The 27,710-nt window shown below is 40.9% G+C and overlaps 1 protein-coding gene across 8 annotated transcripts in view; it reads left to right on the top strand.

Moving 5' to 3' along the window:
- Positions 1–27,710, top strand: part of LOC121185645 (RNA-binding motif, single-stranded-interacting protein 3-like) — a 160,128-nt gene that overhangs the window by 52,877 nt on the left and 79,541 nt on the right. The window contains exon 1 of one of the 8 annotated variants that reach the window (XM_041043926.1): positions 22,822–22,878. The exons of 6 other annotated variants lie outside the window; for them this stretch is intronic. Coding sequence is in view for 1 of the 2 variants with exons in the window: in XM_041043921.1 (XP_040899855.1) it covers positions 22,942–22,998 (57 nt within the window). In the remaining variant the exon portion in view is untranslated. Of the gene's footprint in view, positions 1–22,821; positions 22,999–27,710 lie in introns of those variants that run through there. One more of the 8 variants, XM_041043921.1, reaches the window with a different exon arrangement.

Below are 27,710 nucleotides of genomic sequence, written 5' to 3'. Positions count from 1 at the left end.
ATAATACAGCTCAGTCAACACTGACTAAAGTATTTTTTGCAGCCCTTCAGCTTTAGTTTAGGAAATAAAATTAATATTTCCTGTTAGCTGCGGGATGCATTTGCAGACGACGTGCAGATTGTATTTGCAGCATGTTGACGTTACCCACTGATCTTGCTGATCTCAGAGCTGCACACATTCACATCTGGGAGCTGTCTAATGTTTTTAAGAATGTGCTCAAGATGAACAAACAGAAGCTGGGAACTGTTTGTTCATGCACATCTGTGATTTGATTGTAGTAAACAACGTCTCCAATGATAAGCACGCCTTTTTGTTTGCTAATCTGTAAGAATAAATGAATATATGGTATTTGTCTCTTGGCAAAAGTGTTTTTTTTTTAGTTATTTTCTTCCCCCTTCAACATGATGAATTAAACTGACAACACTGAATTGATCTTCTTGATGAATTCCATTTCCATTCCACAAATTATGCTTAAAAAAAACACCATGCTTTAACACTGCATATTTACACTTATAAGAAATTGCTATTGTTGTTGTTGTTGTTGTTGTCAGGGATCTCCTAATTGTAGCAATAAGGAAGAAACAGCAGTTCTGCATTGCCTGTGAATGCAGGTGCATCCAATAAAATTTATGGTTTTAGGTTTATGTTACGCCGCATGCACATATATGTTAGATTAACTTCAACATTTGATGCACGTCTGTCACATCGTTTTATGTGTACAGATGTCACCGTGCCACACTGCTGTCTCTTGTTCTATGATTTATCTCCATCAGTTCAAGGTCATCTCATTTCTCTCAAGTATCTGCAACAGGCATCTGGCCCAGACAATCACTTCATTCCTTACACTCCATCCATCCCTCCCTTACCCCAGCCCTCCCTCCCCCTCTGCGCTGTCAAGGTCAAATCAAATTGGATCCTACCTTCCCCAGTGTTCCCTCTCGGCTATGCCTGTGTGTGTGTGTGTGTGTGTGTGTGTGTGTGTGTGTGTGTGTGTGTGTGTGTGTGTGTGTGTGTGTTCGCATATATACATCCACATATGAATAAACCTGTGTCTTTATGTCAGCCTTGTATCCTTGAATGTACATGAGTCTGTAACTTTGTTTGCCAGTGTGTGTGTGTGAGCGTGAACTGAATTGATCTGCTCTCTCTTCTGTGTATAAGTGCAGGCGAGTATCCTGTGTGAGGTAATGTGAGAGTGTGTCTGCGTGTGTGTGTGGCCTCTGAACACTGACTCTCCTGCCTGACCCCTTCTCAGTGCAGCTTGCTGTCATTAAAGCTCTCTAGGTCCCAGAAGAACAGTTCTGTGTGTGTGTGTGTGTGTGTGTGTGTGTGTGTGTGTGTGTGTGTGTGTGTGTGTGTGTGTGTGTGTGTGTGTGTGTGTGTCAGAGGCCCCATAGAATAGCTCGGTTATACATCTGTATGGACCTTGACAACAGCCTAGTGTTTGATCTGCCTGTGCTGCTCTCTGACTTCAAATATGAGGAATATGTGTGTGTGTGTGTGTGTGTGTGTGTGTGTTTGTAAATGTTTGTGGGTGTGAATATAGGTGTGCAGGTGGTTTTCAGGCTTTTTGTACACAATGGACAAAAGCAGACAAAGAATTAGTGGTTGTATTTGTTCATATACTCTTTCATATACTTTGTCATATACTTTTTCTTTTTGCTCTTTTTCCTGTTTTCTACCTTTCTCTCTCCCTTTCTCCGCCATGCTCACTGATCTGTTTGGAAATGTAACTGGCCTCTTATTAATCTTGGTTCCAGAGAGTTGAGGCTCTCCTCCTTTGGAAATCAGTCGTGTGTGTGTTTGTGTGTGTGTGTGTGTGTGTGTGTGTGTGTGTGTGTGTGTGTGTGTGTGTGTGTGTGTGTGTGTGTGTGTGTGTGTGTGTGTGTGTGTGTGTGTGTGTGTGTGTGTGTGTGTGTGTGTGTGCGCACTGCCTGACAACAATAGCAGTCTTTTAACAGACAGGCTCATGTACACATGCTTCACCTTCACACAAAGGCAGTTATGAAATGACTAGCTTAAACCAACAATACTTAGCCAGATGACAGAGTGTGTGTGAATGTGAGGCTATTAAACAGAGAATTGCTCTTGCTTTTCCTCCATAATGGGCTATAGGTACAGTTAGTGTACATTAGCAGGGGGCAGGGAGGGACAGCATGCTCTCTTATGTGAGCCTAGCGGCCCTTAATCATGGCTATAAGAGGGTTCGAGGGGACCGGGGGGAGGGCTAATGCTCAAGCGCAGCTGCATTGTTGTGTGATTTGCTAAAGTTTTACCAGAAGGCATAGGTGGAGGGACAAGCCATAGCTCAAATCTATCATCCTTAAGTACAATCAGTGATTAGGATTTTCTTAATTGCCTCTGTGAGCTGGCTTCAGCTGGCATATTGCTGATGCCTGTTCAGTTGCTTTCGAGGGCACAATTTTGTAATCTACTGAAAGCATCTTTTCTCACATTTGCCAGAAATACAGTCTGTGAAATCCCTAATTGGACTGAATCAAAGTGAAAAACAAATTCTCCAAGCTTGTGATTGTTGCTGTGACTTTGTGAATGTTTTCCTGTGGTTTTGGTGAAATGTGTCATCACAGTAAATTTCAAAGCAATAACAACAAAGTCTGACATGTTGCCTATTTAAGAAGTGGAAAAGTGGCATTTGTGACGTACACGCCTGTTTGGTTTTGACGAGGCAAATGCGTCTTGTTACTCCCTCGTCACACACATTTGTTCTTTCCCACAGTAAAGCTTCTGATACTCAGAAATTAGTTTTGAAAACATTTTTATAAGTTTGATCTGCCGGACTCTTCCTTAGATAAGTCAAGAACTCTTCTTATCTTTAGTTCATATAGTAAAACTTGTGTGATACCTTCTTGTCCATCTCCTGTCCCCTTGTGCCTTCATTTCTCTTATCTCAAACTTGCTCTGCTTTGACTTTTGCACACGATTTAGCGTCTGTGTGAGTGAACTTTCATCTGTACATGCCTCTGAATGTAGTAGAGTTATTCAGGTTTTTCTCTCTTTTTAGCTTTTCATTGATTGAGGATGTGAATCTTTGATAATAATCACTAAGAGCAAGATAAGAGAGAGGCTGAAGGAAAAAAAAAAAAGCCACATTATCAACCAGCCGATCAGTAGTTTGCTGCAGATCACTGTGCTAATATGCTCAGCGGCACACGAGGAGCTTTAATTAGGGTAATGAGAAACAGCATTCAGCTGATATCAAAGTAATGACACATGCGGACACGCCCGGACATCTAAATAGAATACTCCATCCCTTCAAAAATGAGCTTTTCACATTCAATTACTCTCTATTATGCAATAGATAAACGTGGTCAGTTTGGCTTTGCTGTGATGAGTAAACATTATAAAGGCAGGGGGGGTGAGAGGGACACACACACCATGGAGATAACGCATGTGTAAACACAAAGAGGACACCAAAAAATTGATTAACTCGTCCTCTGATCTTTTTTTTTTTCATCCTCCCTTTCGCATTACTTCCTTCTTCCTTCCTTGGTTCCTTCCAAGCTTCTGTTCCTCCTCCTGTCAAACATAAAGTACTTCGCCCTAACAGAAACAGCGACCATAAATTATGCAGCACACATCGCACACACATACAGAAACTGAACGGTGTGTGTGTGTGTGTGTGTGTGTGTGTGTGTGTGTGTGTGTGTGTGTGTGTGTGTGTGCAAAGTAAACAGAGGTTATAGGCTTTATAGCCCCAGCATGCATTCTACTCATGGCCTGTTTCTCCTCACGCATCTGCCTGCCTGCATCAGTTGTAGTTTTATAACCGACAATATTATCATGTGCTTGTTGTTTAAGACCCAGCTATTCTGTTTGGATCTCAGCTCTGCTCTTGATAGCATCAATGTAGAGAATAGAGAATGGCCTTATGTTGCCTTCTTCTAAAGCCCTACCCAACGCTCTCCCTGCTTTTTCTCTGCCTCTCTCTCTCTCTCTCTCTTTTCCTGCCTCTCTCCCACTGTGTTCTGGGCTCTCTCTCTTTCTCTCTCTCTCTCCCTCCCTCTCTCCAACCATCTGTTCAGTTTGCCGGGCATGGGTAGTTTTTACTGCTTAAAAGGGACTCTCCTAACCACCCATATATGTCCATTTATTATTCTCCGTGGGCTGTTCTATTCTTGTCCCAGTACAGTAGCGGACGCTGACCAGTGCCTCGCAATGTTAAATAGGAGTGAAAAAGCTTCAGCGGGTCAGCGTATGCACAGAGGGGTGAGAGAGGCTCACCCCTGCCAGTTTTGTAATAGAAAAATATGTGGAGGAGGGAGAGAGAGAAGGGAGGATAGAAGAGGGGATGTGAAGGAGAGTATGATGTGATATATCAAAAAGAGAACAGATGGCTGTAGAGAAAAGAATTCAGAAGAAGAAGAAGAGGAAAAAAGAGATAGACATCCAAAGGGGAATGAAAAGTGATGCAGTGAAGGAGACAGAGTTGTTGGCTAGGTCAGGGAATAATGGTGCTGCTGCATTTTTAATAGTTGGCCACTTTGTAGCGACCCTTGTCTAATGGATTCTCTGCCTCTTAAAAGCTCCTGTCAGAGCCCTCTACCTCAAACAGCTACGCCACGGAAATTGCTGAGGGCTCCAATAGTCCCCAACGCTTCCTGATAGAATGTCCAATGATCTAATATTGTCTGGCAGCTAACATAATTCCAGTAAGTACGCAGATGTTTTGGCAAATCATGTTTAGAGCTAAATTTACTTACAAGGAGCAGCAAGTGAAACACTGAGGGCTTAAAAAAGTCCAAGGCTCACACTGATATCACAACTCTTTGAGATCTAAAGCTCTGGCCATCAGCTTGCCGGCTTTTAGAACATTGTGCTAAGTGCCTGACAAAGACTTTATTGGTGGAATGAAAAGGGGAGAGACAAAGTGCACAACCTCTAGCTGTTAGCCATTTTAAGTGTGTGTGTATGTGTGTGTGTAATTCAGAGCAAAGGATATGGCCCCCTGGCCATGAGGCTGATCTAGTTTCTGGAGATAGAAGGAGGTTCTTTCCACATTTTACAAATGCCAGTATCTTTGTATTACATGGAGGTTGGTCTTCAAATATACTGTGACTACACAATGTTCAGACAACTTTCCAAATTTTAAGGTTGAAAGATGAATATAGTGTCGGAAATGCTGATATTTAAGTACATGTACTGGATATTCAAGATTGAGGGTCCATGAGAGTTTTAATGGATTCAGAGAGGGAATCTCAGTTTTTGCAGTGTCCATGTGGCCCAGCAGTACCTTTCCCTGTTAAAGTATAAATTAGTAAAATATTTGGAATCACAATGTTTTGTATGGATTTTGGGGGCTGGCTAGTAATGCAGCTCTAATAATAGTCTACCTGTAGTTTAACGTACTGTCCTTTGTATTTGCACATTCAGAATATGCTCCTTTTTCATTATTTCTCTTCATGTTTTTTCATTTCTTACAAAATCAAAATCTTTGCGTCTTGGTGAATGGGAGAAGTTAGGAGATGTATTAGGATTCTGGTCTATGTCGGTTTCAGTTATCCTAGTTTAAGGGTGTGTGTGTGTCTCGTTTGGGGACCTTTTTACACCTGTTGACCCACGATATCCTCATGTCAAACTGTTTACACAGAATGTGTGTATGGGACATCGGTCAGCCAGTGCACCACAAATGAGCCGATATTTTATTCATTACAGTTTCAACTACAACACAATCTGTCACCTATTCTGACACTATGAATTTCAATATCTCGCTCTTTAAATCACACACAAAAGGATCTAGTACATATAATTAGGAAGCCTGTTTTGTTTCTTGATGAATAGAATTCTATTTTTCATTAATGCCAAATTGTATCACATATGTAGTTCAGACTTAATGACATCTATTTAATTATCTGTAATAGATTTTGCATTTAATTAGCCCATCATTTTTTTATACACATTTATTCATTCATTTTCTTAACTACTTTTTAAATCCAGGGTTGTCTGGGGCAAAAAATATGTTGGAGAAAAAGAAAAAATTAAAGCAAAAGCAAGAATCTATAAAGCTGATCTTTCATTTGTTTAACAAATGGAAATCTTGAGCACGTTAAGATTTTATTCAGACTGTTACTTGTCAGAATGCAAATATGAAATATTTATGTTCATATCACCAAATATATTTATAAAATTAAAGCATGTTCATCTACGGCACATGACCATTATGCTGTCTGTGCATTAAATCCATGATGTTGCTATTACCATTGATGTGGGGATGCAGTCCACGCATTACTGGTTCTCATTTTCCATTCATTGTGTGAACTCTCTGCTGAGACCGTGTGACGGGGTGAGGTGTGAGGGTTTGTGCGCTGGTGGGCGAGTGATCCCTACACCAGGGACCAGAGAGATAATTGAAAGAATGGCCAGAGGGATTTTCCTCCATATGTTGTTTCTTATCCTACTTAGCTGTTGCTTCCTTCTATCTCTCTGTGCTCGCTCCACTCCTTTCTCACTCTCAGTAGAAGGGTGGTGATACCTGTAGCAAAGAGAGTCTGAATTTTCAGGGCTGAAAAACTGTGAAAAAGACTCCACTGGTTATCTGTTGCTCCACATAATGGAAGAAACCCTCAAAGAGTTGCTTTAGAGCAGCTGTAGTCCCCCGCGGATTTGACGTTAAGCAACAGCAGTGACTTAAAGTCTGTATAAATCTGTACTCTACATGTTAGAATTCACACACGTTACAGTTCTCTCGAAAATCTGTCAGCATTCTTCATTCCAGTAGATATGCTGTACTAATAAGTACTATAAAAATGACTATATAGGGTCAGACAGAGTACTTGAGCTGACACTTTGGAAAAGAGGGGACGACAAAAATTGTGCTTGAAAAACAGGCTCCGTTAACGTGAACATGCACCTTGCAAAGCAATCTCCTTTGCAGTGTTTCTGTCCTCCTATCACAGGCTCATATTTATTAATGAAACAGTGTCAGCATCACAGCATCACAAAGAAAATAAAATAAACATAAAATAAATGTTAATGCAGAGAATATAATTAAAGCATACGTCTTTAATTACATCTGTAATTAATACATCTATCTAGTGTTGTGATGGCGCTGTCAATGGTTACAATGTGGTGCTGAACTACAAGTCAAAACCAACACAGTAGGTCTCAGTGCCAGGACTCCTGTTAGTCCCTTGTGTCAACCATAAATCCAGCTTGATCTCTTAGGGTTAGATTTAGGCTGTACCCGCCGATATAACACAGAGCTCATCGTTACATCCCTGTATTTTACACATATTTACTTGCTATCATTTATGGTAAACCTTAAAGCACACTCTAAAGCCTTCAAAATGAGATCCTAGTATTTGCAGGGATTTCTCACCAAAGTCTTTTCTGGGCCAAATAACTGCAGGACTCCAGGATCTGAAGCATGTGTGTGTGCTTGTGTATCTGTTAGAGTGCGTGTGTTTTGTCTGTGCTGAGGACTAATGAATGCACTGAAAGGAAGCTGCCACCTCCTAACTACATTAAAGCTGTCAACACAGTGCAAAGATCTGTAACTGAAAGACAAAATGTACACAGCATTTAACAAATACCTCTGTGCATCAAATGCAGAACGCAGTACATTAACGATACCGTAAAGGTCCCATATGTAAGTTGTACAGTGATTATTTTAGTACAGCACAGTATTCATCAGTATTCTGTATTCTTGACAATATGCATTTTCTATCTCAAAGAAGTGTTTTTTTAAGTTATTGTTATAATCTATTATTTATATTATTGTATTAAAATATTACCACATGCTCTCATTAATACTAAAGCCCAACTGCAAAAATGAGAGAAAAATAAAGTCAGTCTCTAGAAAAGAATAATACATTCCTGAGAAGTAATCATTTCCAAACCACAGGAAAATGCTCAGCCCCAGCTCACAGAGCGCCTTCTCCTCGATACTCCAGTGTCTCACCTTACCGGCCGCTAAACACCAATAGTGTTCAAACCCGAGTCACTTTAGAGCGCCTACAAGTACACAAGAAGCATTTTTTTGAATCCAGTAGCACAGCAGGACAGCTCCAAGTGTGAACAAACTCTGGAGCCTAACCTCTGCACTCTTTCTTTCTCAGTCTGAGGGGAATATAGAAAGAAACACAGAAAAACTCTATAAAACTGCAGCGGTGTTTGCCCTTATAGACAGTTTAGCTGGGTAACAGACACACACTTGTCCCTGAGCCAGAGGTGGCTGACCAGGCCAAGCATCTCCCATTCCCTGCTAATGAAATCCTGAATAAAACCCTCCCTGCTCAGCTTGATCCCCCGTACACACAATTGCACAAGTACCAACACACAAACACAGACACCCACTCTCCAGGGTTCTGGTATGCATGCACAAACACACACACACACACTCAGAACCCCTGCAGTCCTGGTCAGGGATTATCCTGTGAAAACACTCCTTTTGTTGGGCCCCAGTCAAATTACTTTTCATAGCTCTACGCTTTTTTAAGAGCTGTCGCCATAACTGTGTGTGTATATGTGTATGTGAGTGTGTGTATGGACATGCTTGTTCGAGGCTGTCCAAACACAGGCTGTTGTTGATTGCACGGAGCACGTCCAAAGTGAATGGTCACTAATGACACTTGAAAGTAAGCTGTTTATATTTCCCTCTGTGTGTGTGAGACAGAGAGATTGCGTGTGTGTGCCTACTCATATGCCAGTGATTTTCTAAAGATAGCATAACACCAAATCACCATGTTGTGTTGTCTGTTGGCACGCTGGTCTGGTGTTTGTGACATTTCAGCTTGACATTTATGAATAAAGACACTGAAACTTATAAAACTTATAAAAAAAAAAAACCATGATTTAAGTTGCTTCCTGTTGGGCCTGCTGGTTTTGGGACTCCACCCCCTCTGTGAAGACATGTTTGGGAAGTTCTGCACAACTACTTCAAGGCTGTTCTCATTTGAAGAACAACATCATTGGTTGTTCAGACGCATAAAATGACCTGTGGTTACATTTTCCTGAGAACCTCAAAACCTCTCAGAGAGAGGGGCACGTTGTCCTCCTGCCATACTTTCTTTTAACCACTAAAATCTTTCCCAAACCTTGATCGGGTACTTTATGTTATTTAAACAGAACCAAAGCTTCACTATAGAGGTGACAGATCAGGAAAATGCTCACGTTTTGTTTCTTGGAACAGTGATTTGTCTGAAGAGTGACCTTTTTTTGTTGTTTGGGTATGAGGACTTACTGACTGAATCAGTATACATGGAGTTCAGGGAGACCGCTATAATGCCAGCCAGAATAGTCATGCTTTTGTTCAGTGGATAATTATTTTCTGGGGTACCAATTCTCAGCCTGGGCAGTGGCCAACGCAGCTGACTGGGCACAGATTGTTTAGGCACATTCAGCATCTATTCATTCGCACTACCGGCTCTCCTTAGAGACTACCAGCCTTTTTCAAAGTTGTGTGAGAATGTGTGTCGTGTGGAAGTATGTTTTGGTGTGTGACTGTCCCTGTGTGTGTGTGTGTGTGTGTGTGTGTGTGTGTGTGTGTGTGTGTGTGTGTGTGTGTGTGTGTGTGTGTGTGTGTGTGTGTGTGTGTGTGTGTGTGAGCGTGCGTGTTCAAGAGTGTGTGTGTGTGTTTGAGAGATGTGTGCTTCTGCTTCTGTCTGAGACACAGAGAGATGAAGCGAGAGTGCCAAAGTGAGACATAAACTGAGACTAACAACTAAGGAGGGGAAGTAAAGTGTGTGCACGTGTGTGTGCGGAGGGTGCAAACTAGCTTTGTAGCTCTTAGTGAAGTGTTGATTTAAGTGGAAGTTGAGGGAGGAGATGGGATAAAAGGCCTGACTAGATTAGGCTGGCACACACTACTGAGGCGTGCTGTACTGCCTGGCCTTTCAGTGCACTCTGTACTCAGCGTGCGCGTCTCAGAGACTTGTGCTCGCGTGACAACGTTGAGGACATTCAGATAGGGCTTGTGTGTGCAACCGTTGGATGCAGTTACTCTGCTACTGATGTTGGTGCAGCTGTACAATAAAGCAGCAGATGAGCAGAGCTAAGGCAGCCGCTATAACAGCAGTGAGAAGACTAAGCACTGTTCTGACATCTCCGCAATATTCCTGAGTGTCTCCGATTTTTTATATTAGTAAGGAGATGGGAAATAGATTACAGACATTGCAGCTGTTTTTTCATCTTTATTTCTTTTAATGTTCCTATAACCTTGCCGTTGCTGCCAGTAGGAGGCTGAATTACTGCACATTCGAGCTCCCCCACCCAGACACCCCACTGTTTAAAGTCAAGGTGGTCTCCAACAATAATAGTTCGCTGGCGAAGACATTTGCAGAACTGTCTTTGCGCGTTAGTCTTTCTGTGTGTGGGACACTGACAGTTGAGGGTAAAAATAACATTGAAAGTGGTTTTAAATGCTTGAGGTGTGTTTGATTTAACTTGAACAGACAACATAACAGCTTCAAAAGCGGCAACAGTCCTTGTAAAATTTGACAAGTCATCCAGCCTCTTGCCTTTTCAAATATTGAACATGAGTTCCACTGCTCTTTAGCCAAGGTTTAAAGAGCAGCACAGGCTTCACCCGTTATTGGTAAAGTGTTGGCGCAGGAAGGTTTAACAGTCATTGAGCTTTTATTGTTAAACAAAGCAGTGCTAAAAACACAGTTGAATGGGTAGGAGTCCATGGGCTGTCACATTTTGGCAACAACAAGCTGAGAGTTAACTGAAGCCACTGTTTAATAATAGTCCATAGTAATTTATTTATTTATTTATTTATTTATTTGCCTGTGTTCAGTGCTGCTGGATGCTCACCCCCGTGCTGAACCAGCCGGAAGAGGCAGAGACGTTTGTCTGCTACGTGTGGTACAGCACAATCTGCATTTTTCATTGGTTTAACTTCCTGTATAAATAATTAATACCCTGGGAGGCATTATCTCCAAGTGCATATATGTTTGAATGTTCGTACGCCCATGCTCAGCTGTCTAGCTGTGTATACAATGCATAGCTGATGTGTGCATTTATAGACTTAGTAAGTTATGTGTGTATGTGTGTCTACGCTTGTGGATGCCATTTAGAAGTTCATTAAAATGTACTTTGTACATTAAGATGTTCTTTATGCAGCATGTACTACAGGGCATCAGTGCAGTATATTAAAAAGACTTTCCCATCCAAGCTTGACATTGTTCTTGGACTCTGCATATTTGTGGCTGTGGGCGTTTCTTAGGGTGTCCTGCTGTCATTTGTGCTGTTTTTGCGTTGACCTATGACTCATGGGTGATTGACTCATTCTAGCATTATTGAAGTTGGCTGAGCTGTGCTGGATTTCCCAAACCGTCCTAATATTAACATCACTGTATTCTGTAATCTTATAGTCCTCTTCTGTTAATCTTCATCTGTAATGCTTTCTTTATCTCTTCCTCCTGTTGTTATTTTGTTTTTCCTCCTCTCCCGGGTGTTTATTCTTGGGCCTTTGAGGTGCTGTGACGTGGGTTAGCAATCACAGAAATATACAAAACAAATACATGCCTTATTTTAGGGAGATTCTTTGACAATGCGCTATTATGAAAATTTAATCAAGTGTTCAGTTTCCTAAAATCATCCCTAGTGCCTGAATCTTTAACATAAATTTAACTTTTTGCCTAGATATACAGCAGCAGATACACAACTTACATATTAATGGATATATGTACATTATCACTTTTATAGTTTTTTGACAATTTCATTAATTTTACACCATGGAGAACAGTAGCTCCTGAACCCACTCCTTCCTCCCATCAGATCAGTCTGATTTTCTTTTCCCACACTTAGAATAACCCTTCACTGTTGGTTAATGCCTTTTACAAATAACATCAAATTGCGAGACACTCAAAATCCCATTTTACGGTGACTATAAAAATGCCAAGCATGCATGTACGCATGCAGACATAAATGAGGTGTACTGTGATCACTTGTATATGCAATAAAATCATGTATACACATGTACACACACACACACACACATACAGCAACTGTCAACTGCTAGATTAGATGCAGTGGAGGCTCTGAGTACAACAGGACGAGCATTCAGTGCACCGCTGTGACAGAAAATACTAACTGTAGCACTCTTACCAATACCAACCCTAGAATTATCCTCTCAGCAGAGGTCTCTCTCAGCCCTCCCTGTCTCTCTCAAGAAGAAATCAATGATGTGGGGGACACTCACATCAGTATGGTGGGAGACCTACTTGCATACAAGGCATACAGTAACTGTAAATTATATTTTGTTCTGTAGAGAATGAGAAGAGAATGCAGATGTAACCTGATGATATGATAACATGCTGAAAAAGCTAAAGTCGCCACCAATTTCTTATCCAATATTTGAAGTGTCCAGTGTGCAATGTTTTTTTTAATAACAGTTACGCCTGGTGTGTGTTAAAATGATCACACTGATGACTAAATTTGACGCTTTAGTTTTGCTTTAGTTTATCTCAGAAGCACCATGGTGGATTAAATACTAAGCAGACAGAGGTGAAACTGCAACCAATCTTCTTATTGCACTGCAGTAAATTGATCCAAAGGATTATTTTCAAAAGTCAATGTATTCCAGTAATGGATATCTGTTGTTATGGAGTACTGTGGCTGTGACTGTGTAAGGTCCAGAAACTAATCTGGTTCTAAAATAGGGCTGGATGGGTGGGGAGTTGGAGGGGGAGAGGGGGGGGGGGGGTTAAGTTGAGTGGTAGGTACTTGAAGGAGGAAACAGAGGAACATACAACTGAAAATAGCATAAAGATCCTCTGACTACTCCCACTGTGCTACATTCATGTACATATAGCTGTATCGCTTTCACAGATTCACTGCAGTGGGCACAGCAGCACACTGTACACATAAGAGGGAGAGTACATATCATAGCATAATGGACATTATATAATGACACTGTGATCTCCCCCCACTTGAGCCTAAAGCTCAACATATTCACAAAGACACTAAAGTGGAGCAGGCCCAGGTGGTGTTGGTTACAGTCTGGAGGAGGCGTCTGTTGGTTTGTTCAGTCAGAGCTTGTTCACGCTAGGTCAAAGAAGTGAAAACACAACAGCAGAGAAGATGTGGAGGAAATAAAGGAGAGGGTCAGAGCGACGGGCACAAAGACACAGATAAGGCAGAGAGAGGGGAAGAAAGGGGGTCAGAGGAAAATATGAAGAGCTTATAAAATAAGCTTATAAGAGGAGAGTTGTTTGGATCAAAGATCTCCCTGTTATCAGAGTCAGTTGCCTTTATGCACTGAAAAATTGAACTTCAGATCCATATGTCACATTCCCATCCTGCATCATACCATATATCCTCTCTAATTGCTTTACTCTAATTGCTCTCAGCCAATGTGCCTTTGACTTCTCTCTGAAATATGTAATGTTTTGTATATTGAGCTACTGTAGATCTCCACGGTGCCACAGTTGTTCTTCTTCTCAGACTTTTGTATTATTGCATGCTTATGGTTTTCTTGCCCAAGGAAGCTTATTCATATTCTAAATAAAAAAAAATAAAAATTATGAAATTATACACAAGAAAATGGAGTCAGGCTAGACCTCTCGTCAGGCGCAAAGCTGAAACTAGCAGTAATGCAGATTTGAAAACATACAGTCTTTACAACAGTCAATCAGAGACAGGATGTCCTGCTGGATTACAGATTGAGTGACAAACGCAGGCAGAAGGGAAATGGGGCTGACAAAAGTAGAGAGGAAAAACAGAGACAAAGCAGCAGAGACAGACTCTTGCTTTCTTCCATAGTACAGCCACAAGCTGTTGGTCTCAGTCTGCCAACCTAGCTCAACTTCCCAGCCATAGATAAGCTGTGTGTGTGTGTGTGTGTACATAATTCATAAACATAGCCAAATCGAGATCTAGAGATTATCATGACCAGTGGCACAAAAGAGGAGAGGAGAGAGGAAGGGAATGGGAACAGAAGAGAGTGGGAAAAGTAGATATATGGGGAAAATAGTTAATAAAGATACACAAATAAAATTACAGAGCATGAACTAGTTTCTGTTCGTCCCACACTTACCTGTATTCACCCCCATGTGTTCACACAGACATTCCCACAGGCTCCCTGTGTATAACTCTCCTCCCTCTGTTTCTCTATCTCCCTTCAATGGCTCCCTCCCTCCCTCCCTCTTTTACTTTCAAGGAAGGGTAATCCCTCTTGTAGCTAATGTGCTGTGACATTTCATGGTACAATAGGATTTGGGAGACACTATGTATTCTCATGGTGCCGGGGTCTGGCTGATAACCTCACTGTCTGGGTGATTTTGGACTGCAGCAACTATTGGACTAGTTTTTATCTCACTTTGGAAATCTAATTCTCAAGGTGGAAATGTAATTCACAATAATATTGACTGAGGTGACACATTTGGGGTTATTGGTAAACCGCATACTGTCAGGCTGCATGTTAGATTTAAAAAAAAAAAGTACTGTTAATTAGATCTGAGTCATGGATTTAATGTGGCATCAACAGCAGTGACAGATTAACGTTTTTCTGAGTGGTGACGCAGGTGACAGCCAATAAAATTATTATGCTAAATGAGTGGTGCTTATTTGACTTATAATATGTACAGAAAAGGATATACACCATACAAAGGCATCCCTTTGCTTTTGTGAAAGTGCTTTGTCAAGCATTTAACATTTGATATCCTGGAAACCAGACCAATCAGAGAGCTCAAAGATGCCAGGCTAAAGATTTGAAATGTAACAGAAAATAAAGGTTCTTGCTTGCAGTATAACTCAGGAGGAGAAATGAAGGGGAATTTCCATGTTTTGACTGAAGTTAAAGAAACTGAAACCTGTTAATACCCAAGGATCCTGAGAAACCTTTTGACCGCATTTATAAATAGATTCTTAGTTGAAAGAAGTTAGTTTTTTGGCAAGCAAATGATAAAGAAATAAAACTAAAATACAAACATAATAATGGCATAATAATAGTGCAAATACTTTTTTTAGGCAATATCTGTACAGTTACCCACATTTTTATCTTTGCTATGAGGAGTGTTGATCTGATGATATGCTTGTTTTGCCTTATATTATCGATCGGGGCTGGTTGTGAGTTTAACAAACTGATAAATGTAATCGACAAGTGTTAAACTCTATGTTGAGAGAATTTCTCAATTACCATATAAAGGTAAAATCTTTGCGTATGAGAGGCCATGTGATACAGATAGCAGGGTTTCCCCTTGGATCAGCTGAAGGCCAGTGCTTATCTCACCAGCAGAGCCGATGCGTGAGGATTGGGTACGGGGCCGGTAAATGTCCTCATCAACCTTCAGGCAAAGATGTAATGCTGCCAGAGATCGTTCAGCTGGATGGGGCTTAGAGGAGGCAGGGATGGAAGGGATAAATGTTAAATAGTTTGCATGACATTTATTGTGGATTGTTCTTTTAGTTTGTCCGAACAAAAGCAGGATGTTAAATGGCAATAAATATGAACGTCGGAAACAAAGAAAATCCTGTTCACAGTTGTTTTTCACTTTTAACTTTACAAACATTCACCGAAGACTCCATAAATGGTCCTGTAGATATTTTTTGTGTGCAGTACTGTGAGGTGCCAGCACCTTACTCTGAGAGGCATTTTACATGTTCCACAAAGAGACAAAACTCTGAACACAATTTTCTGACTTCAACACACAGTTGAAGCAGCGTAAACATGTGGGCGCACACAGAGGCATGTAAAAGACACATCATTTACTCTGCTGCTCAGAAGTGCTATGTACTTCTATTGATATTATTAGGTGCTATACACACAGTTCCTGTTGAAGCTCAAATTTAAAACTGCTGCAGGTTAACTATTTTTCAAATAACGGGTCAGGAAATCTTCATTTTCCCAATGACGCCTCTGCAGATTTTAAACCGCAAAAGGGCTTTGAATAAGTCACAGTGGCATAGAGAGGGATACATGAAACCGAAGAACAAATTGTGATTATGAGATTATCACATGACAGTAATGACTTGCCCTGAAAAGGCAAATTCAGGACCTGTCATTTTCCTCTGCAGTTATTCAAGCCTTAAATCATCAAATGAATGACTTTAATCCAAGTCATGCAAAAAGCCTCCACTGTCTTCCTCAGCTAAATGCAGATTACAGCTGAAGTGAGCCGAGTGTTTATGTAGCTAACAACCGTGCCGAGGGACTAACGTCTTGTCGTTTTGATTTGCCGTAAGATTTCTTTTGAGAGCATGACAGCGAGCGTGAGACAGATAGAAGCTGAGAAGTGTCACGCCCAGATTCATGAGACGTGGTTGGCAGGCCTGCTATTGCTGTTTTGGCTGACTTTGTTATACCTGGAGGGAACTCACTGCTGCCGCCGCTACACTGTAGCCAATTTAGGTGGAGCACAGCTGCTAAGAGGCTCCCCAAGGTGGATGTGTATGTGTGCTTCAGGATTAAGCCACAGCACCAATTAAAGCCTCAGACTGGTTTTAAAAGGATAAATTATTAACAGCAGAAGTGACCTCTCTGGTGGCCTTCCTTCCCTCCTCTCCTTTTCTCTTGTCATCTCCGCCTGTATGTTTGTCATACATGCTTCCCTTCCCTCACAATGCCGTCTCTTTCTTTGCATGTGTTTGCTTCTGTTTTTATTCTCTGCAGGTTCTTTTACTTCACTGTTTACGACTTTGTATATTTGTCCTTCTACACCTCACACCCAGACGACAGCCGTCGCCGGAGGCATTATGTTTTCGGGATGTCCGTCCGTCTATATGTCCCAATCTCATGAATTCAACATCTCAGGAACGGCTTGAGGGAATTTCTTTAAGTTTTGCAGAAAAGTTCACTTGGACTTAGACATGAACAGTCAAGGTCACTGTGACCTCACAAAATACATGATTGGCCAGTTGGCTAATTATGACAAAATGTCACACAAGTGCCTAATAGGATAAAATGATGAAGTGATGATGTTTAATATCCAAAAGTTCAAAGGTCAACTTCACTGTGTCTGCAGAATCACTTTTCTTGCCATTATTCAACACTATAGCTCAGGGACAGAAGGGCAGATTGTGGCCATATTTCACATTTAGTCCGACACTAAACTGGTGACACTGATCTTGGGTGTCCACCTTGAAACTGTGGTGATTGTACAGATCCTCTGTGCTGCCAGGTTGAAGATGTGTAAGAAGAATCCACATTGTAGAATTTGTAGCTTCTTTGCAGCAAACTTTGCAGACTGTAACAAAGTTGTTACAGTCATGGCAACAACTTTGTGTTATATCAGAATCAGCTTTATTGGCCAAGCATGTGAACAGATATGAGGAATTTGACTCAGTTTTTTATTTCCCTCCTTGAACTTACACACTAATGCTTCAGAAAAAAAAAGCAGAACAAAAACAACAAAGCGTAACAGTTAAGTTAAATCTATTTTATTTTAATATATCATAATATATCAGAAGCCAAAAATACACGTAACACCTTTTATGAAATTCCCTCAAAGTCTTCACTACATATAGCATATAGCATATGAGTCTGGCCAAACATAGATGTAAACTGCAGCTTGACTGATGGGTGGGAGGCACGCAGCTATGAGGTGGTAATTGTAGTTTAAAAGGTTTTCATATTTTACTCTTATATGTTAGAATTTAAATGGAAAACAGGCCTGGTTGTGTGTTTTGGATGTCCTCAAAGTTGCAATCATCTTTTCATCAGGCTAAAGTGAAAGAACGGTAAAGATGGCTGTATATTCTGTCAGCAAAGTATAATCGAGAACGATTTCTTTTTGTTTACTTCACTGCACTCTCTTTACCTGGTGCCTGTTCACTGTGATATTTCTCATCTAAGACGTGTTTTTCGTCACTGAATACTTTGGTATTTTTATGCCTCCAGGTTACAGTTTGGCTGGATTGTTGCTCTATGCAGCTGCATTCCCCTTTTCTCTCTGTGTTCAATAGCAAAAGCATGTTAGCTGGTAATGGATACTTTTAACCTTTTCCAGGTAATTTGATCAGGCCTTTAAATCAATTCAAGCACACACAGTGTCTGGGTTATGATCGGTGAATACATCGAATGCTGCTCTCACTGTTCAGCCATTGTTTTTTAAATGGGCGAACCATGTCTCTTTCTGATTTGATGAATGGTTCAATACTGGATTCTGAATTATAAATGTGAGCTGCTGTGTATCATCTCTCACGGGGACAAAAGAGGAGTGAGAGTTGAAACGGTTTAGCGACCCAAATGTATTTAACATTGGGGGTTACTTCATGCTGCATTTCAGTATTCCAGCACATGGAATTTCCTGTGGAAAATGGTGCGGCATCCCCTCCTGATATTATATTGGTCCAGTCATAATCCACATGCAATTTGTTTTGGCAGCTGACTCCACCAAGACACTGTTGGATCACAGTGCATAGAATATAAATTGTGAGTTTCATTTCAGCAGTAAAGTGTATATTGTGGAGGTGCCTTCCTGAGTGAAAGCCCAGAGTGTAACATTATTAGGTCTAACTCATATCATATGTGTCTGATGATTTGCTTTGTCTCTTTAGTCTGTATGTGCGCGTTATGTATTTCTCTCTGCCACACTTTTTGTACATGTTTCTGTCTAATCTTCCACCTGAGAAAAAAAAAACACATAATGATTTGACTGAGCTCTACCTTTGTTGCAATGGCCTATTATGGATTTTCCCTCTAGATATCCTCGGGTCATCATCTGATCTCAGTCAGCAGGCTTGGATTCCGCTCAATATGTTCTTACACTCTGATCTTTCCCTCTGCCCCTCCCTCTTCTTCTTCTCTCTTTCGCTGAATATTTGCTCCTCTTTTTGATGAAGGAATTTAATTAGAGCACAGAGAGAAACAGGAAGAAACGAGGGACACAGTGAAGGAAGGAAGGAAGCAGAGTAATAATGTATGGTCAGTGACCCTGAGAGTGGACAAGTTAAAGATAAGTGTGTTTAAATCAGACCTGGTCGATCTGCAGGAGAGAGGCACATTGAACCCTGTTACTGCATAGATGAGACTGCATATAGATGTTGTGGTGCAATGATGCTGCAACATTGCTTCACTTACATGTGGAATTACCCTCAGTTCCCATGCAGGATCATATGAGTTGAATAATCTATGTGCAGACGCCTACTGCACCATCACGTCTTGCAGTTTCACATTCTGTTTGCCTCCGTAGCTCAGTGAGATGACCTTAAACAGGAGTACTTGTTTACAGTGTTTTCATATGACTTCCATTAACATAGATTATGTGGAATAGACTAAATCGACCGTGGTTGAGTTTTACAGTGCAGCTCAGCTGTGTCTTCTTGTTGAGTGCTAATACACATCCTACCACTGAAGGGAGATGGATGGATATTTGTACATTCCCAGATTAGAAATGTACAAAAGCTGAAGGATTTGACTAATTAAGTTATGTAGTTGTGAGAATGTTAGCATGCTGATGGTGTACTGTGTTCATGTCACAACTACCTTCAGTCCCTGTGTCCGAAAAAATGTTCATATGTCATGTCATGTCATGTACAGTCATGTCAACAAACTGTTGGCAGAAGGGCTGTGAATGCAGGCTATTACATCAAAATAAAAATCCAGTATTAAAACAAATAAATAATCCATTCATATTATTTTATAGGAGCTATACACTGTTTGCATCTGGGTTCACTTGGTCATGAACTGCTACAAATATGTAACACAACAGAAGTAGCTAATTTATGCTGTTATTTGTGACTACCAGGTTAGCACTACAGCTAACGACCTTGATGTAATGCCTTACCACGACTAAGTCCCAATTTTTTTTCTTCTTCTTCCCATTCTGCCGACATTGCATGAATGCAGCATTAACGTTTTGCTCAAAAGCTCTGCTGTGCCAAAGCACAGGCTCACAGAGCTGCTAGCATGACTTTAGACTCTTAGTCTTATTATAACTGACAGGTTTATCTAAAGTCTCTATTTGTGTTTTGAAGTAAGTGGTCTGCTACATGATGTTGAAGGGCATTTTTCTTTTGTGTGTGTGTGTGTGTGTTATCGCCTTGAAAATGTGATGGTTCATTTCAAGGGGTCTATCCTGGTACACAATAAATCTGAACAGCAATATTAACCGATGTGAGGTAATATAGACTGGCAGTGACCCGACTGTGCTTTTTCATAACTTCCACCTCTGCAACTTTCACAACCCAGAATCTATTCAGCAGCACCTGATATTACTGCTTAGCTGCCTGTTCCCGTAATGCAATAGGTTACCGTTCCCATTTCTGTTGCCTCGTAATATGCTGTATGTCATGACCTGTGTTGTTGCTACACTTATAGAGACATTTTAATTGATTCACTAATGAGAGTAGACCCCCCAATATACAAGCAACCCCACACACACACGCCCATGCCAATTGCTATCTGTTCAGTTTCTCATTCTTGCTGCGAGAAGACGAACCCAACACACAAGTGCGAGCACCCACACACACAGACACACACGCCAATCCCTATCTTTTTAGCTTCTCATTGTTGCCGTGGAGAAACATTATTCTGTCTGCACACTTATTCTATAGTCTCCATTCTTTGACCTGATGCTATATAAGCATTCTGTTTTATTCTCATGCCCTCTTATTCTGATGGTAATTTGGCTGCCTGAAAGGACTGGCAGAGGATTGTTCTGTCTCATTCAACAAAATACGGTAAAAAGTCATTCCTGGGATTAAAAAAAGCTCCGTGGTGGATTTCCAGGGCTCTGTTGTCGTGCCTGTAGTTGCCTGTCAGCCTCCTGTTCATATGCTAATGAGCCAGAGCTTGATTGTTTCCTCATATTTTAATCTCCAGCACAGTGTTGGAGGAGAGAGGGGGGCAGCAGATAGGAGGAGTGTGAGTACGAGGAAGCGATGAGACGAGAGGAAAAGAGACGATGGGCCAGGAAAGGAAGAGAGGGCAGAGGCTGTCGGCAGCCGGGGGATGGAGAGGAGAAGAAAGTTGAAGACGAGAGACGAAGAGATGAAATTATATTGGAGGAGGAGAAAAGCAAAACGTTTGACAAGAACACTGAAGAGGTGAGGGACATGGGAGGGCAGGATGAGATTATTAATATGCAAGGAGGAGACGATAGATGAAGATAAAGAGCGATAGAAGCACTACTGGATGATAAGCGGCAGGTAGGAATACACAGTTCACCTTATGTATATAATGAACATTAGCAGTGACGAATTGGAACTACTGCTGATAGACCTCTGCAATTTTTAACACATTGCTTCATTTTAAACTTTGAGAGTCACTGAAGAGCATTGAAACCTCCATACTTTTCCTTCTTATATAGGTTTTGTGTAAAACCAATCACAATTCACAAACCCCGTCTGCCACTGCTCATCATGCACACTGCAGGGCTGAAACACTGACCAGGGGGCAATGAGAGGAGGAGCAAGAGAGACTTTCTTGAATAAACTAATGTGTCATTTGCATAAATATACATAATAAAAGAGCTTTGTGCAAAGCTCCTCTTCAATATGCATGTTTTTTTCCCTTTTTGTAACTTGCATGCTAGAGGTCATGCAATTAAGAAAGAAGAATGTAGACTATGATTTTTTTTTTTTTTTTTTTTTTTTGGAATACACTCAGAGAAGTGGAGAAAGAAATTGTGGGTTTTGAAGTATAATGTGCTGGAATGATTTTCTTGGACATCACTCAAGAAGGTTTTTTTTTTTTTTCTTAAGAAGGAGGATGCGAGGTCAGCCCCTTCAGTGTAGTTAAATTTGTTATTTATGGTGATTGTTGCTTAGAGCAAAAACAGAACATATGCAAAAAAAAAATAGCTGTAAAAAAGGAGTTGTAACTTAGCCAACATGTGAATAGTACACATATGGTCTACATAAGATACGTGCATTGGCAGAACTTACTTGTCTGAAAGGGTAAGGAAAAGTGAGTGAAATTCTTACTCTGATGTCAAGCCAGTAAGGAGATTTAAACTAAAAAAGCTGATCTATATGCATTTCAGCCAGTTCAAATATACTGTCTATACCTTGCACATACCCAGAATCCACTTCCACTTGCAGCTCCAGATCTGACAGGGCAGCAAAATGTCACCCAACGTCCATGTTTCTCTGTTTTCAGAGGACACCAGGACAGCAATGCTTATCGGTAACAAGAACGTCAATATTGGATGATTCATCAAAACCTGGATTATGTTCACTCTGTGCTTATCCATGACAGCTGAACACGATACCTGCCCATCCTCTGTAATCACTGTGTTACTGTAATTTATTTGTATTCGCTGTATGATAAGTTGAACGTGTTCAGAGCCTTTATTACATGGTGACCATGCACCATTCAACATGAGCCGCTGTGTGACTCAAGATACAGCTCACATGAATTACACCAACGTAATTTCGTAGTTCAATTTCTAGAATGAAGTTATGTTTACACATAAAAATATACATGTAAAATATTCCAAAATACAGAAAATTGCTTCACAAGCACATGTTGGTGGGTTTTTCACCAACATTTCCCATAACCCCACACACGAACACTCGCTCAGCTTTGACCCAAGAACAACAGCCGAGCAGTCTAATGCAGATTCAAATCAATCCCAACTCAAACAGCTTGCCTGTAGACTCTCACACATCCTGCACCTCCCCTCTTCTCTCTGACCTTCTCAGAAACACTGCCACTGGAATTCACTCAAAATGTTCAGCAACTTACCACCGTCGCTCTCCATCATCTCCTTATCTCCTGCCAGGTCAGCCAGCGCCAAGCCCAAACTGGATGTCCCCCTGGGATGTTTGCGCAACTTGTTTATGACAGCTCAAGTGTTGTTGATGCTGTTGTTGCTTGTGTTAACAAGAGAGATAGAGAGGTAGACGGCTGGAACATGGCGTTCCACGGGGAAGCAACCTAGACGACCTGATCTTCTGAGGAGACGGAGAGAAACAGGGAAGGAGTCGTTTGGGAAAGGGGACTGGCAGTGATGAGGCAGGAGAGGAAATTAGGTGAGAGGTGAGAGATAAACAAGAAGACCAGAGAGAATGAAAGTGGAAGGTACATGAAACGTAATGGCGGAAGATGAACGGGGCGAGCACAAGTCAGCAGAATGCGAGATCAACATTAGAGTAAGTGGCTTTGTCGCACTGCTAGTTCTAAAATGCTGGAACAGAGACTTGATTTTAGGAAGCGTGAAGCATTGACAGAAGGCAGGTGTTTATTATGTTTGACAAGGGAAGCATTTTGATGAAGAGCAATTTTACCAACAGTATTTTTTGTGTTACAGTATGTATATTTTGAATAGCGTTAATCTACTGCTTTACTTTACATCTTAACTTTAGTTTTGAAAGCCTCACAAATGTTGCAGTTTCCTGTTGCACTTTTCTTCTGATGAAAAATTCAACAGGTCATGCAGACTATATCCTGATAGGTCAACTTTCTGCATATTTAATTAAAGAGATCATTTTCCATTCTGATTGACCTTACAATGATCTTAAATCTGGGCTGATGAAACTTGCAGACACCCCTTGTTAAAAAAACAACAAAAAACATGATATCCAGTTATTTCTGCCTCAAAAGACTGCAGAGTGTCTGCTGGCCCTGAAAACCTTAACCAGTCTTAAATTACAGTAATTATGGCTGCATTCGCTCAAGGGTATAGTAAAATCTAGTGTTACGCTTGTAAAATATAGTGGATGGTGTGGTATGTTTTTGTCCAGAGACAAATAATCCCAATCACAAAGACCCATATTTGACATGTATTTTAACTGCAGATTTGTTATGGTACTTTATCGTAACTGGTACGAGAAGAGGTCGCATTTAACTTAATGAAACATGCAGACTCTGGATGGTCGTCATTACTCTGACAAACTCGATTATCAGTGCACCTCATGTAAGGACACAGTCAAAGAAGTGCAAATCCTTTTCCTGGAATTCTGGGCTGGTCATGGAACTGGACTTTGAAATGATTTTATTAAATAACCCACTGGTGTGATTTCCCCAGACGTATCATTTACTCCCCAGACTAATCACAGGCTATACCTCTAGCCTACACATTTCTCAGCTTGACACTTGGAAACCTGTAAGTGTCCTGTATTGGATGTCATTAGGCTTGTCTCCAAGAAAGCTATTTATACCTGTACACAGCATTAACTGGAGATTCTGCAGTCTTCTCTGCTTGCCCTAACATAAATATGGCATTTTACTTTTGCTTTATTTTTTTTTTTATTATTATTATAAGAAATATTTCTTTGTTCTTTTGTGATTGCAACAAACTGAAGCCACATCTTCCAATCAAACAAGGCCTGGACATTGCCGGTTTGGCAATCAACTTATTGTAAATTTCTGAAAAGATTTGTTGTCTTTTCAAGGTTTCCGACAGAAGCAATAACCGAGGCTTAATTTAGCTGCTTGTGTAATCTCCAAATGGGGGACGGTATATTGGGAGCCATGTTTCCATTCCAGTGTATTCATAAGCTCTTCCTTAAACCCTTCCGCTGCTGTGTTTAGAGGCGCTGAGAGTAAGAGAGAATCTCAGCGCTGGACCTAAAAATAGCCTGCATTCTTTCCTCTGTGTTTCAGGAAGCATCAGAAGAGGCCGGAACAACCCGCTCTCTCATGTCCCCCTCTTTCCTTTCTCCCATGTCCCATCCTCTGTCCCCTTATCCCCTGTCACTCAAACCTCTTCCACAGCCATCCCTCTTTCACCATCTCTCTCTGCCACGTTCTCTGTCACTGTCTGTCTTCCATCTCTTTATCCCCACCGTCCTTTCACCCAGAGTTCACCTCTCTCTGGGACTGTGCAGTTTCTTCTCCTCCTCCTTTGTACTTCCATGTCATCATTTAATGAGTCTTTACATCCCTCTGATTATAATGGACTCATGCTGAAAGTTGCTAAGCTTGATCCTTGCAATGAGAGTGTCTGCATATACGGTACAGGCACTTACAGCAGAGAGAAATAATGTGTTACATCATATTAAATGCACATAGAGCAGCATATTGCCAGAGATGCCTTGTTAAAGTATAGAACAGAGTTATAGCAGCAGATAAATGGACTCATTGTTGGCTATTACTCTCTCAAGCCCTATTTCTGTCTTTCACTTTGTCTGTGTTTTCTTGTATCTCTTGTACCTCTAGATCTCAGTTTTGTTGAAACAAAGATCAGTGTCGACAATGTACAACAGCAGGACACTGACACACACTGAGACAAAAAAGGGTGAAGGGGCACGGATTCACTAATGGAGGCAAAATAAATCAGCCTGAGTCATCTTTACAGTGCTGATCTCTAAGGGAACTGGGAACCTGAGAGTCCAAAATAGAGGAAGCTGTTGAAGCTTATTAGCTGTGTGGCACCATCTACTTTTATTTAACTGTCCTCCGATGCAGTATAAACTGCTGGACAAAAGGGAAGTAGTTTTCAGACAGTTATGACACAGGAGTCAGCAGGACAAGTCACACGAATATACTCACTACGTCACTAAGCCTCTAGAGCCATGTTTCTCAAAAGACCAAAGCAAGAAGTTTTTTTCAAAGATAAATGGAATATTGGTTTCTTTAATGATATCCACAAGCCAGATTAAAGATAAAAAATAAGTGTCTTAATGTGTTGGGCCACCAGAACAGAATCAGTTTGCCTTGACATAGGCTCTACATGTCTTGGGATCAATCTGCATTTGTTATGCTTCTCTGCTCATTTATTTAGGGTTTTTCTTTTATGGCAAAAGCAAATATGAGTGTCATGGAATAGGCCTATACACAACAGTGTCACCTGTTCGAGGTGATGCAAGTGATGCTATGACAGCGGCATTAGAGCTCACGGGAAGACATTGAGCAAATATTTAAAAAGGTGCTCTAAACATTTTTTACAGCGTCTTGAGAATAAATAACTTGTTTTTCCTCTTTTCAGTCAAATAAAAGCTCATCAGGTAGTCACAGCATGCACATACATGACACCGTGCAGCAGTGTTTTGCAATGTGCTGTTGTTCACAGGCTCAGCCGCGCGTGAAATCCATGAAAACCCGGTGACTGTGTTTGTTTTGTGTGACAGTTTGTGTCGCTGCCTCTGAGCCTTTTCCCCACTGCGAGAGCTGCTTCACTGTACTAAGTGTATCAACAATACCAGCTGAGAGGCAGCCTTCAGTCCACACACTCCGACTGCAGACTAATCTTTAAAAGAGAGAAACTGGAAAGAAAGATGGGAGGGAGGGGGGGAAGGAGGGGGGAGAGAGGGAGATATGTAGGGCGAGTATGTGAGAAGTGGAGGGATAGAGGTGAAAAGAGCAAGAGATTGAGCAACGGTGGAGTCAGATTTGACAGTGAGCGAGAGATGTGTAAGCGAGGAGAAAGCATGGATGCCAGAGAGAGAGACAGAGAGGGAGAGAGAGAGATTTTAATGTTTCAAAGGATTCCCTATCACAGTCTCTGACACATTACATACACAGCTCACTATCGCCCAGACCCTGACAGCTCCACAAATTGGCTGAAAGAGGTTCCCTGGGCAAGACCTTTGATCAGGTGTGTGTCTATGTTGTGTTAGCGAGTTAGAGGAAGGAGAGAGATTTTTGTACATTTGTGCATACCTGGACATCTGGATGTGTGTGAGTATGTGTGAATAAAGAAAGGCTCTTCCAGATCATGGTTGAATAAAATGAATGTAGAGATAAGGCCGACGGTGTGTGTGCATGTGTGTGGTGTGTGAGAATGAAAGCTTCCAGTGTGGTTATGTTTTTGTGTGCGTGTACATATCCCATGTGCTGGCATTGTATTTGTAAGCATGCCACGTGTGAAATGTTGGTTTCATTAATCGCGTTATAACTTTTATTCCAATGGTATTTCTCTTGCAGATTCCAGCCTGGGGTCTATTATTTGTATCTGACACTTCCCATCAAACATGTTGTCTTGCAGAGGTGGTCGGTAAACAAACCCATTGTCAAAAGGCTTATATGGAATCAGTCCTCAGCACAGTTCAGGCTTTGAAGCAGTGAGGTTTTCATTATCATGATCACAGACACCACATGCAAACACATACACGCACTTCTCTGTACAAATTGCACACTGCTGAGGACTGTTCAGCTCCTCTGGAGTGTTTGGAAGTTTGATTCTTTGTACCGTGCGTCTGTTTTCTAACAACTAGAAATCTGTTTTCCAAAAAAAAAAATATTTCAAGAAATGAGAGTTAACCTTTTCTTGTCACTTTTTATTATTATATCGACACATTTCATTATATAGTTTTAGAAAGCTGGTATCTCTTGTATGCACATGACAAACCATTCCTCGTGAATGGAGAAAATCCTGTTTTTCTATTACTAGTGATATTTAGGGCTTCAGCTAATGATTATTTTTAAAACTGATTAATTACTCAGTGGATAAAATGTCTGAGAAATGGTAAAAGAAAAAAAAAAAAAATCATAATTCTAGAGCCTTGAGTAGCAGTACCAAAAATATTCAGTTTTCTAGTACAATATAAACCAGAAAGAAAAACAGCAAATAGAATGAGCAGAACATGAGACAGTTTCACCTGATAACTGGCTTCGTTTATTGGTGATTACATCTCTGCCAGCTAATTGATTAGATCCAGTCGATTTTAGCTCTTTGCATTTCTAACATTTGCATCATCAGTAGCTTGAAGACTCGAAGACAGTGTTTTCTCAGTGAACACTGTATTGGGAAATATTCTGGAGAAAAATAATGCAAATGTAAGGCTTATAAAAGACGCTTGCAATATAGAACAGTATTTGTCACTGCCATTAAAATGAAGTATTAGGCTGTGTAGCATTTTTTCTTCTCTGTACTGTTTTTTTTTTTTTTTTTTTGCATAGTCTCATTCTGAGCTGTTAGTGT

This window comes from Toxotes jaculatrix, chromosome 8 (genome assembly GCF_017976425.1).
Source record: "Toxotes jaculatrix isolate fToxJac2 chromosome 8, fToxJac2.pri, whole genome shotgun sequence".
Classification (NCBI taxonomy): Eukaryota; Metazoa; Chordata; class Actinopteri; family Toxotidae; genus Toxotes; species Toxotes jaculatrix.
Note: the sequence above shows the minus strand (reverse complement) of the source record. Positions and strands in the feature narration are given on the sequence as shown.